The following is a 12,077-nucleotide window of genomic DNA, read 5'->3' as shown; positions in this document are numbered from 1 at the left end:
GGCTGGGTCCCCTGGCATCTCCTCAGTGAAGGACAGGGATCGCGAATGGGGGGCACAGGGCCTCCTGAGACTCAGGCCCGCCTTCTCGGTGTTGAGCACCCACTCAGTGCCCGCATGCGTACTGAGGTGGGGGGCCGGACTTGGGCTGTGGCTCGTCCCATCCCGGGTCCTGTCCCGGATCCCCGGAGTGGGGGGACCCTGACTCCGCATCGCACCTGGAGCCCCCGTGTGCAGCGTGTTGGGGGTTGGTCGGTCGGGGCCCGGGGCCGGACTGGGCGGCCCCTGTGCTGAGCTCCTGGCCCCGGTCTCCACCCCGGACCGTGTGTGAGGCTCGCTTCTGTTTTTCGCCGTTGCTGACAGCGGGAGTTAGAGCTGCAGCGCCAGCGGGATGAGCACAAGATCCTGCAGCTCCAGCAGACGGTGAGGGAGCTGCAGGCGAGGGAGGCCGCGCGCCCCCGCCCGGAGCCAGAGTCGGAGCCTGCGCGCCCCCGGGAGCAGCAGCAGGGCCTAGAGAAGGTGCGGCAGCAGCTGCTGTGTGCTGCGGGGCTTCTGACCAGCTTCATCAACCAGACAGTGGACAGGCAAGTCTCTCGGGACTGCCCCGGCCACATGCCCAGCACCTTTGATGTTGGGAAAAATTCTGAGTGGGGCGTGCCTTTGATTTCGGGTTCAGGTTTTCATGAAACGCGCTCTATTTCTCATCCCACGTGTGTGGATGAATTCGTGGGCAGTATTCTCTTGAAAGACGATGACAGCATTGTGGTCTTTGCATTCTCATGTGACAGGAAATCCAGGTGTCTTTCAGATCAGGTCTCTCTGTGTCCCTTTTCCATTGCTCACCACCCAGAGGGTCTGGCCCAAGGCCAGCCCCCCTCCCACCCGAGTCCCCCAAGGCAGGGCTGGTGCCCGGTGTCTGTGCAGCGTTCGCCTCGCCTGACACCCTGGCCCGCTGCCCATGGGGCCAGGATGCGTCCGCCTGGTCGAGGACCCACGACCCTGCTGTTTGGCGGGAACCAATGTTGATTTGCCCTTTTCTGAGCACACGGAAGCTCAGACCATACAGCTCTCTTGTCTGTAATTGGGTTTAGTTAATGGAGCAGCAAAGTCTTGCTTAGGGACAGCATTTTAGTAGCTGACTCAGAGTCCCAGCAGAGAGCAGCAGGGGGAGGTGGACACACTGAGGGAGCCTCCGTGGTCTGTGGTCAGCGCTCAGTGGCTGGAGGCTTCCGGGCTTCACAGACTGCCCACTTCCAGGCCGTGCCGCCTCCCGGCTGCCACAGTCACCGCCAGGCTCCCCGGGCGCTGCGCGGAGTGCCTGCCGCCCGGGACCCACACGCACCTTCTGAGTGTCCGTGTGCTTCTCCAGGACCATCAGTGATTGGACGTCGTCAAACGAGAAGGCAGTGGCGTCCTTGCTTCACACGCTGGAGACGCTCAAGTCTGAATTGGGCGCATCCAGCTCCTGCCGGGTGAGACCAGCTTTCTTGTTCACTGTGGCCGGACCTGCCTCCGGCCTCGGCCTGTCGCATGGTTGGCTCAATGCACTGTTCCTCGTGCCCATGGGGGCGCTGGTCTGTCCCGCTCCATGGCCGATGCCCCGGCCTATCTGCCGCTCACGCACTTGTGTTGAGGCTCTGGGCTGGAAATGAGCTGCCCGTCAGCAGCGTTGGGGGTGCTTCAGGAGTCCTGACTGCTGCTATGAATTCCCGACAAACTTCCGTGGCGGTCAGGACGTCGTGAGGTCTGTCGTGGAAGCAGCACGCAGCACAGGCAGCAGGAGAGCTGACCCTGCCGGTGTCCTGCGCCCGCTGGGGCCTGGAAAGAACGCGCCTGTTCGGAGGGACCCTCAGGGATGAGCGTGCTCCCCACGCCGCCCGTCACGTCCTGCCTCTGCCGGTGGTGCTGTCGGAACAGGGAGAGGGTCATGTTTTGTGACAGCCTTCCTCTGTCCGTACCTGGTTTCGTGCAAAGTCTGTTTCATGGGAGAGCGAGAGGAAAAGCGATCTGATGGCTTTTGCTCTCTCCTTCCCGTACATGGACTCTGCCCAGCCCCGCGAGCTTCCCACCAACCCCAAATATGTTTAAAGTTACAATCCCTGAAAACAGCTGACAGTAAAAGCCACGAATAGCGGCTTTTAACAAAACATTTTCTGATCTCGTTTTCTCCTCAAGAAGAAGACGACGGTGGAGCTGCAGGTCCAGCTGGTGGACGTCCTGCTGAAGGACAACGAGTCCCTGAGCAGAGCGCTCAGCACGGTGACGCGGGAGAGGGCGGAGCTGTGCAGGGCCGTGTCCCGGCTGGAGAGGAGCCCCCGGGCCCCGGGGACCCCGCAGGAGGTCTGCGCGCGCAGGGTACGTGTCCTGGGGCCCCGGTGGCTGCAGGCTGGGTTCGATTTGCATATATTTTGGCTACGTTTTCGTATCTGGCTTCATGTGGGATGTTAACCTGGAGGGTTTTAGTCATTGTCTTTGGTCTCGTCCCTGTGAAGTGAGCTGGGACGTGTTTCCTCCTGTTTTCTGGAAGAGATTGTGTAGAGCTGGTATTCATTTCTTCCTGAAATGCTTGTTAAGATGCACCAGGGAGACCATCCGTGCCTAGTGTTTTCTCTTCCGGAAGGTTCTTTGTGCAGGGCTTGGTGTTTCTGGTGCTCCTGGGCAGGGTGCCCTGTCAAGGCCAGGCAGGTCCCATTGGCAGCTACCAGAGGGCGGTGGTGTGTCCCCGAGTGGGACCTCCGTCTTCTCAGTTCTGTCCAGTTCCACTTTGTCTGTCTGAAGCGCTGTGGGGTTAAGGGGGCTCCTTTGCTCGTGGGGCCCAACTGCTGGCAGACCCGTGGCCCTGTGCCTCATCGGGAGGGACTGCAAAGACAAGAGGTGCCGTTGGCGCCGAGCACGGCCTGCTGCCCTGGGGGCTCCTTGTTCAGAGGGCGCTTGGGGTGGACTAAAGCACCACACCTGGGACGCTTTGTCCTTCGCCTGGAAGGTAATGAATCAGGAAATAAATGTAATGAGCGAGCGAGAGGCAGGCTGAGGGTGGACAGACTGGAGCGTCTTCTCCTTTGTGTCGGGGTGACTTCTGTTGCTAGAGTGTCTTTTCCCCGGAGAGACCAGGCTCTGTTAGAACCGGGAAATGTGGTCCCTTCCTTCTGTCCCAGCAGGGAGGTCACCCAGCTCGGCACCTCCCTCTTCCGAGTCCTGCCCTGAGTTGTGGGCGGCGCAGCCAGGCTGCCTTGGCGGCAGCTGAGCACACGGCCCCAAGAGTGCTCCGAGCTGGCCTTGGCCTCGGCGACAGGCGGTCCTGGCTGTCCGTTGTGGGCAGCAGCCTTGGCCCTCCCTGTGGGGCCCTTCGTCTGTTCGTGTGTCCACACCGGAGCTCTGGGGTGCTCAGCACAGTGTGGTGTCCAGGCCACGCTGCCAGTGTTGGGACATGTGGCCTGGTCACGACATCCCCTCTGTGCGGTGTGGGCCCCTCCTGAGGTGTCCAGGGTGTGTGGCTTGATGGCGCTTGAACAGAGCTGGGTGTCTGCGTCTGCCAGGGGCAGCATTTCTAGGGCCAGGGCGGACAGGGGTGTCTAATAGGCTTAAAGCTTTGAATTCAGGGTGATTTCTCAAATGTGAGGGTTTTGTTTTTAGTAAAAATATGCCTTTTGTATAATCATACTTCAGTAAACAGTGTGTAGTAACCACCCTTGAGTGTAATAAAATAATCACGTAACAACCGGGATGTCACTGAGAAGAGGCTGAAGAGGGACCCAGGTGGCCGGCACCTGCCCCAGCCCACCCGTGTCCGGAGGGCACAGCGTGGGGGCGGCTCGGTCCTGGGAGCGGGCACCACTGTGCTCTCAGCCCCCTTTTTCTTTTCTTCTCTTTTCTTTTCTTCTCTTTTCTTTTCTTTTCCCCTCCTTCCCTCCCTCCCTCCCTTCGTTCATTTTTTTGGCTGCGTTGTGTCTTTGTTGCTGCGCGCGGGCTTTCTCTAGATGCAGTGAGCGGGGGCTACTCTTCATTGTGGTGCATGGGCTTCTCACCGCGGTGGCTTCTCTTGGTACGGAGCACAGGCTCTAGGCGCGCGGGCTTCAGTAGTGGTGGCACGTGGGCTCAGTAGTTGTGGCACGCAAGCTCTAGAGCACAGGCTCAGTATTTGTGGCGCACAGGCTCAGTAGTTGTGGCTCACGGGCTCTAGAGTGCAGGGTCAGTAGTTGTGGCGCACGGGCTTAGTTGCTCCGCGGCATGTGGGATCTTCCTGGACCAGGGCTCGAACCCGTGTCCCCTGCACTGGCAGGTGGATTCTTAACCACTGCACCACCAGGGAAGCCCTCAGCCACTTTTCTTGAGATGCTCTCCTGGGAGAGCAGCTGTGCAGACACGCTGTCTGTGGTCATTGCAGAGGTCGGACAAGTCTGTGTGGAAGCAGGACAGGATGGGCTCACTGGGCTCAGCACGACACCCAGACCCAGCACTGCCCACACCAGAAGCTGGCGCCTGCAATGCCAAGGTAAGACCAAGCCCATGGGTGGTGTTAGGTGTGCAGACACCGTCTCGTGGCTGCTTCTTACTTGTTTAAGATTTATGTTTCTAGGCAAGTTTTAGGTTCACAGCCAAATTGAGGGGAAAGTACGGAGATTTCCCGAATCCTGTGCCCCACCATCCACTCCCCCCAGGCGGTGCGTGTGTTGCAGTCCATAGACCCACAGCGTCACGTTGTCATCACGTGCAGGCTGCTCTTGGGGCCATACATTCTGTGGGTTTGACAAGTGTAAGATGACGAATGTCCACCACAACGGTGTCATGCAGAGCATTTTCACTGCCCTAGAGATCCTGTGTGCGGCGCCCGTGGCGCTTTCTAAAATCCTGGGTTAAGAGGTGAAAGTCTTGGTGCTTGAATTACAGACGATAGTGTCCACAGCCTGGAAAAGGCTTGAGCCCACAGTTCAGTCAGCGCTTCTGACAGTGAGGCCCAAGCTGTGGGTCTCTCTGGAGGGAAAAGCCGTATTAGGGTACGGACACCAACCTCTGCCTGTGACCTCAGGTCTCCCCCGACCCCTGATGCCCGCAGACCTGTGATGGGACCTCCACCTGCCCCCAGTTTGGTCCGTGCTTAGTGGTTCGATTCCTGGGCCCTCGCGGGGCTCCTCTGATGCTGGTGAAGGGTCGTCTGTGCTCTGCGTTTTGTCAGATAAACAAGATCCAACTCTGAACCGCAAGGTTGTTGCTGGTTATAGATGTCGTGCGGAGCTGACTGCTGTGATAATTTGCTGAGGAAAGATGTCTGGTTCTTTTTAAAGCACCTGGTACAAGTGTGCTATGGAGACTTGTGAGAAGGGTGTCTTTGTCCTGTGGTTAAGTTTCCCTGGTTTTTCTTTTTCTTTTAGATGGAAAAATTGTACCTGCATTATCTGAGAGCAGAGAGCTTTAGAAAAGCCCTGATTTATCAAAAGAAGTATCTTTTGCTGTTGATTGGTGGATTCCAGGACTCTGAACAAGAAACACTCTCCATGATCGCCCACTTGGGAGTATTTCCTTCCAAGGCGGATAAGAAAGCGGTGGCGGCACGCCCTTTTACAAAATTCCGCACTGCCGTCAGGGTGGTGATTGCTGTCTTAAGGTACCGCCGAGGCACGTGCCTCCTGTCTGCCTTGGGGTCGTTTAGTCTTTGAAATGCTACAGTTGTTCCCTTTTTTAAGATGAATGACATTTGAGGCCTTAAAACATAGACGACCCTTGTCTTCCGGAAACCATGTTATGTAGAACTGCACCTTCTAAGATGGAAGGGTTTAAGGCTGCCTTTTTATTGTACAACAAAGCCTTCCCGTTAATGGTATTCTTATGATGACAGACATGTCTGATCGAGCTTAAAACTGCATTTCACTTCTTCGTGTTTCAGTTTCTTATATTTCAGTCAAATTTGTGTTTCATAAAGGGTGCCATGTGCACAGGAGGACACGCTGTGGGCCCCCCAGCGGGGAGGTACACCTGACCCCTAAGTGTCCGCCCGGCCCAGCCCAGCCCAGCCCAGCTGCAGCCGTTATGCATGCAGGGCGCCACTTTGGAGTACGGATGGACTCCCTGGTGTGATAGGGAATTTTGACTATTTCAGAATTAACAGTGATGAAAATCTATTTTATTTTATAATTTTAAAATCTGCTGTATTTCTAAAAATGTTTGTCCCACTAAGAACTGTGCCACTGTGTCTGCTCTGGTGCCCACGGAGCTGCCTCTTCGGGGCCGCGCTCACCTCCACCTGTGGGACCAGACACAGCAGGGTGGGCTGGGCCCCCTCGGCCTTTCCCTGGACTGCACCACAAAAGGCAGTGTGGGTCCCATTGCCCTCAGAGACCCAGCACCACACATGGTCCAGCCGCACCCTTGCCAGGAGCTCCCGCAGGGTGGAGGCCTCCTCCGGCCTCCGGGCACTTAGCGCCCTCCCTCCCTCTGAGTTTTCCGGACCACAGACTATCAGCCCACCTGCCTGTCACTCTCTCTGTCACCTGTCCATCCGTCCGTCCATCTGTTCTGTATTTTTGGGGAACATGCCCTGTGCCAGGAAGTATGTCAGATGCTGGGTTGGGGTGGGGAGAGCCCCAAACTCTGCCTCCGTCTTTCCACCAACACGACGTGGAGGTGCCTTCTGGGCTTTGCGTCTCAGAGGCAGCACTGCTGTGAGGGAGCTGCTGGGGGCCGTCAAGGAGAGGGGTCTAGGGGCCCCTACACCGCTGCACCTCCCGTCACCACGTGGAGGGCGAGGGTCTCCATTTCCCCCAGCTGTCCGGGGCCCGTCAAGTGTGTTAGCGATGGAAGGGAGTGCGGTGAACCAGACAGACCCCAGCTGGCGGGTCTGGGAGTGGAGGGGCAGGGTCGGGGGCCCGGGGGCCCAGGGGCCGGGGGCCCAGGGGCCGGGGGCGGGGCCGGGAAGGTGCTGGCGGCTGCCCGGGTAGAGGGCCGTGCTCTCACTCCGTGGTCCCATCACGTCTGGATTTCCTTGGTTCTTTTCACTCCTGTTTTGCTCTAGTTTTCAATGTTTTCTATCTTGTTTTGTAGGTTACGCTTTTTGGTTAAGAAATGGCAACAAGTAGATGGCAGAGGAGCCCTAGCGCCGGGCCGAGCACCCCACCCAGGTACCCCCCATGCCACCCCACCCATGGGCTTCTTTAGTGCCCGCCTGGTGGGAGATCGCAAAGCACAATAAGAAACCAGTAATTCAGCCAGTGCGCTTGTCAGGAGGCAAAGGGTTTTTGAAGGAAAGTGGTTTTTATTTTGGGAACAAGCACAAGTTTATACAGTTAATGTTGATGAATAAAAGTGGTTCAGAGGAGCGTAATAATGATTGAAAAATACAGAAATGCTAAATGTATCGACAAATAGCTATCTTCAATGAAAAGGCTTTTTCATTCTCTCAAATGGAGTGAAGTTCCACTCCACATTGTGCACATCTCCTGGGAGCACCACTGCCTCCTCTGCCTCAGTCCCGTCCAGGCTGTGGTCGTCCTCTGCCCCATGTGACGGGCCGCTGCCCAGGTGTAGCCGGGCTGCCTGGGGGAGCTGCAGTGGGCAGCAGCCTTCATGGCCACTGGGCTTCCCTGGTGGTGCCAGTCCCCTTTGATTTCCACGTGTGAATCCTTACGTCTCGGAATCAGCTGGCTTCGAGGTTCTTCAGGAGGGGTCCCCCCACACCCCCTGCCCCCCGGCTGCACCTGGTGGTCACCAGGGTTTCGGCCTTTCCCACTCCTCAGAGCTGGGTGCAGGAGACCCACCCCAGGCCCACCTGGCGCCCTCCTCACTCCATCAGGGTGCTGAGTGCTTCTCCAGGGCGCTGCCCACACAGACACGGGGGTCAGGGTTGGCCTTGCAGGAATGAAATGCAGGTGCTCAAAACTCAGGTTTCAGACTTCCCTGGTGGCGCAGTGGTTAGGAATCTGCCTGACAATGCAGGGGACACGGGTTCGATCCCTAGTCCGGGAAGATCCCACGTGCTGCAGAGCAGCTGGGCCCGTGAGCCACAACTACTGAGCCTGTGCTCTAGAGCCCGCAGTCCACAACTGCTGAGGCCTGTGCGCCTACAGCTTGTGCTCTGCAACAAGAGAAGCCACTGCAATGAGAAGCCCGCGCACCACAACGAAGAGCAGCCCCTGCTCACCGCAACTAGAGAAAGCCCGCACGCAGCAACAAAGACCCAACGCAGCCAAATAAATAACTAACTGAATAAATACATTTAAAAAACAAAAAACAAAAACCCTCAGGTTTCTTCTAGAGATTTTTTTAATACAGTTTTTATAACGAATACTTTTTTTTTGTTTGTTTTTGTTTTTGCGGTACGCGGGCCTCTCACTGTTGTGGCCTCTCCCATTGCGGAGCACAGGCTCCGGACGCGCAGGCTCAGCGGCCAATGGCTCACGGGCCCAGCCGCTCCACGGCATGTGGGATCTTCCCAAACCGGGGCACAAACCCATGTCCCCTGCATCGGCAGGCGGACTCTCAACCACTGCGCCACCAGGGAAGCCCTAACGAGTACTTTTTAAACGTTTTGAAATTGCCATGCAGACTCCTAAAACCTTGTAAATTTAAAATTTTGGTGGATGGGCCTCCCTACTAAAATGCATTCTTTTTTTTTCTTAATCCCTTCGTTGCTAAATAATCCTGGGGGAAGGATTCCTGGTGCCACGGCCGCAGCAGTCTCCACCCGACACCCGCGCATCCCCACCAACCCGGGACGTGTCTTCCAGCCACGCCAGGGGCCCTGTGCCAAAAGCATCCCCACGCAGGAGGGAAAGGTGAGCGGTGGTGCCTCAGCTGCTTTTCCACTGCAGGGTTGTAGCCGTCAGCAGGGGCTCCATCTGCAGAGACGGGGCCACGCACGGAGGTGTCCCTGGGCAGATCTGTGCAGGTGCTCAGGCCCGCCTGTGATGGAAGGGCCCCCGGGCACACGTGACCCCCCCCCCCGACACGCGCACACACATACATGCAAGGCCGTGGTGTTAGGTTTACTTAGTCTTTTTCTTTGGGATTGGGGGGTTTTTTGCACACGTAATGTGTTTTTATACTTACAACTTACTTGGCAATTGAGATGTTACAGTGATAATGTTAAACATCCATCGGTTATTTGGGGAAAAAACTGTTTTCAATTAAAAATATAATTAAGAGGCCTTGTGGTTAAGTTGTAGAATGGAATTTTGTTTAAAAATTCAGGTGAAGAAAGGTTTCCCTGACGGCTGTGACTGTCACATTCTGAGCCCCGGGTGTAACCAGGCTGTGTGGTGTGGCCCTGATCGCCTTCATCACGGTTTGCAGCCATTTTCCTGACCGTGAGATTCTTATCCAGGTGCTGCTTGTGGGAGGTGTGATTTCCAATTCCATTTCTGCAGACTGAAGCGCAAATAATGATAATCCTATTGAAATGCTCGAGTGTGATTACAAGTCACTTATTTAATTCATTTGACGACGACTCCTCCAGTATTTGGAACCTACCCGTGAAGTGAACAGAAAGCTCAGTCTGTGTCTGTGGTATTTGTCACACACATGTGACGGCTCGTGTAGGCATGTCGTCTGTTCTCTCTGTGCGTGCTTTCCCGGGGTTCTAAAACAAGCTCGTCAGAGCAGAACGCATCGTCCACCTCTGACCTCGGACCAGCAGGGATAAAATGCTCACCTTTGCTCTCTCGCTCCATGGTCTCTGGTTGGTGATGAGACCTCCGTACGAGTTGCGTGTTAAGAGTGTGACAATCTCGGGCGTAACTGCCCTGATGGGGGAGGCCAGACCGATGAGCGTGGGCGGCTCCGCCGTGCGCGAGGCTGTGTCCCCACTCACCCTGCGTCTCTGCCGATGGGAACCCACCAGCGTGTGTGGTTCCTCACAGAGACGTGTTCTGAAAGTTTGGGTCCCAGAGCGAGGCAGGGAGTGCAGCAGTGTGAGTCCGTGAGGGCCCAGAAGCCTGGTTCTATTCGGGGAGGGCAGGCAGGGGCTCTCGGTCTGGCTGTGGCTCCTCCATTCCCCAGTGGGTGATACCTTTGAAGGAATAGGTGGTGGCCAAGGCCTCTTTTTTGTGGATGGCACACAGGTAAGACGCTCCCTACCCTGGAGAGGAAGTGAGCAGTGACGCAGACAGGGCTCCCTGGGCCCAGCTGGAGGCCAGGAGGAAGGGACCCCTGTGAAGGATGCTGGGCAGAATCCAGTTGGGATGATAGACTCATATGTGAAGATTTAGTGAATTAAATAATATATAGTAGTTTTTAGTTGTTTTAATTTGGAGACATTGTAAAGAAGTTAGTTTTAAAGCACTATGTAGCACTTCTTAAAAAACCCTTACTATTTTTCCGCTGTGGTAAAGAAAATATAGGAAAGTAACAACCGCCTAGTTTGCCCCATTTCCCACGAGTGTCTGGTCAGCAGGCCCAACTCCACTGCCCCTCCGCACTGGCTGCATTCAAACCGTCTGCTGAGTTCAACTCTTTTTGTTTGTTTGTTGGCTTGTATGTTTGAAGATCCAATCCGTCCCCAAATCCCAGATCAGAAAGATCCCTGACTGCTTCTCAAGATCCAGAACATTCCTTGACGGAATACATTCACCACTTAGAAATGATCCAGCAAAGACTGGGAGACGTACCACCAGGTAATGAAAGTCCTCTGTCTTCTGACGGGATCTGAGTGACCCAGGAGTGTCCAATCCTGGAGAGGAGACGGCTGGGGTCCAGCTTAGTTACTCTTGTTAGTTTCAGTCTTGCTAATCGGCCATAATTAATAGTATCAGAAGGAGGGTTGTGAGTGGAGACACCCAGGGGTGGGTGTGAAGGACGCACAGTGTGGGGATCACGGTGTCTCAGACTCACAGCGACCATGAAGACCGTGTTTACAGGATGTCGTTTGTCCAGCGTTTCTCAACTTTCATAATGTAAACCACTGCGTATCTTAATTGCTATTCTTATTGTTACCAAAAATAAGGTTAATTCAGTGATAGTGTTTCGAAATTGTGAAATTCTTCTTAGAAGATGTGAAGCCTTCTAACAAACTGCTTCCTCATTTCTACTTGTGTTTAGATTCTACTTCAGAGAAGTCCTGCTGCCAGAAGAATAAACAGTGAATAAAGTCCTGTGACGATTGTATTTGAGGAAGAGGTTTGATTTTCTGTGGGAGCTTGTGATGTGCGTGTGCTGAGTGGTGCTGAGCGCCAGCCCCGGTGTCGTCAGTTAGGTGCTCTCACCCTTACGCTTTGCTGCAAAGCCAAGTGGAGTATTTTCTGTGTGATTTCAGCACATCTTAGCTTCTTACCTTGATGAGGTAGCTGTGTGCTCATGAGTGACGGGCGTCTGCCCGGTTCTCTGTTGGTCGAGCCTCCCTGCCCACCCACGAAGGGTAAGCAGAGGATGGCTTCCTGTTGTTTATTTTCTTAAAGTGTACAGCTTGGTTTAAAACAAAAACACACACAAAAACAAAAGAATAAAATTAAAGCCCTGGTGTGTTTGTGAATAGCCCTGTGTTTTTGTTTTTTTTTTATCCAGTCTGCTTTTATCACGGGCAAAAAAATAAAACATAGACTTAGAATTCATATTGAACTTCTGTAAGTCAAAAATTTTCAGTGGAACTTAAAGCACTAGTAAGACGAATAGCCACATGCCTATTGATTCCTCGTGCTTGGTTTCTTCTTTTACTTCTGTCAGATGCGGTCGCTGCATATTTATTTCTCATGATTATGATCTTCGCGTGTTTCACTCATGCCCATCTGTGCCTGGTGGTGGCATCTAGCCAGTGTCCTTTACCCAAATGTCTGTTGTAAAGATATGTTTATAAGTATCTCTGTGTTTCTAGGACCTTTGAACGTAACATTTTTTCTGCTGGGCTTGGTTATAATATAAAACAACTTTTTCCTAATCGCTACTTACTTATTTTCGATTTTTAGATCTTAGACTTACTTATTTAGATGTTTGCTTACTTATTTTAGATTTTTCTTTCCAGTGCATGTCTGCATTTTCCTCTTCTTAGCCAACACTGCCATAAGGTCACTGTTCTATAATCTTCCCACCTTTTCCACTGAGTCCTGTCTTCTGCTTGATGTTATTGAAGCGAAATCTTGACCAGCTCTGGGAGCAGGAAT

The 12,077-nt window shown here is 54.3% G+C and overlaps 1 protein-coding gene across 9 annotated transcripts in view; it reads left to right on the top strand.

Moving 5' to 3' along the window:
- Positions 1-11,607, top strand: part of PCNT (pericentrin) — a 96,797-nt gene extending 85,190 nt beyond the window's left edge. For 7 of the 9 annotated variants that reach the window (XM_089910081.1, XM_089910082.1, XM_089910084.1 and 4 more), the window contains 9 exons: positions 361-581; positions 1,367-1,469; positions 2,173-2,352; positions 4,382-4,489; positions 5,367-5,599; positions 7,033-7,109; positions 8,639-8,762; positions 10,471-10,598; positions 11,023-11,607. In XM_089910081.1, the coding sequence (XP_089766207.1) occupies positions 361-581; positions 1,367-1,469; positions 2,173-2,352; positions 4,382-4,489; positions 5,367-5,599; positions 7,033-7,109; positions 8,639-8,762; positions 10,471-10,598; positions 11,023-11,066 (1,218 nt within the window). In that variant the 3' untranslated portion in view covers positions 11,067-11,607. The remainder of the gene's footprint in view (positions 1-360; positions 582-1,366; positions 1,470-2,172; positions 2,353-4,381; positions 4,490-5,366; positions 5,600-7,032; positions 7,110-8,638; positions 8,763-10,470; positions 10,599-11,022) is intronic. The other 2 variants (XM_089910079.1, XM_089910080.1) reach the window with 2 other exon arrangements.
- The last annotated feature ends 470 nt before the right edge of the window (positions 11,608-12,077 follow it).

Source organism: Delphinapterus leucas, chromosome 4 (genome assembly GCF_059928025.1).
Source record: "Delphinapterus leucas isolate spDelLeu-1000000601 "Yukka" chromosome 4, BTC_Dleu_Yukka2, whole genome shotgun sequence".
NCBI lineage: Eukaryota > Metazoa > Chordata > Mammalia > Artiodactyla > Monodontidae > Delphinapterus > Delphinapterus leucas.
Note: the sequence above shows the minus strand (reverse complement) of the source record. Positions and strands in the feature narration are given on the sequence as shown.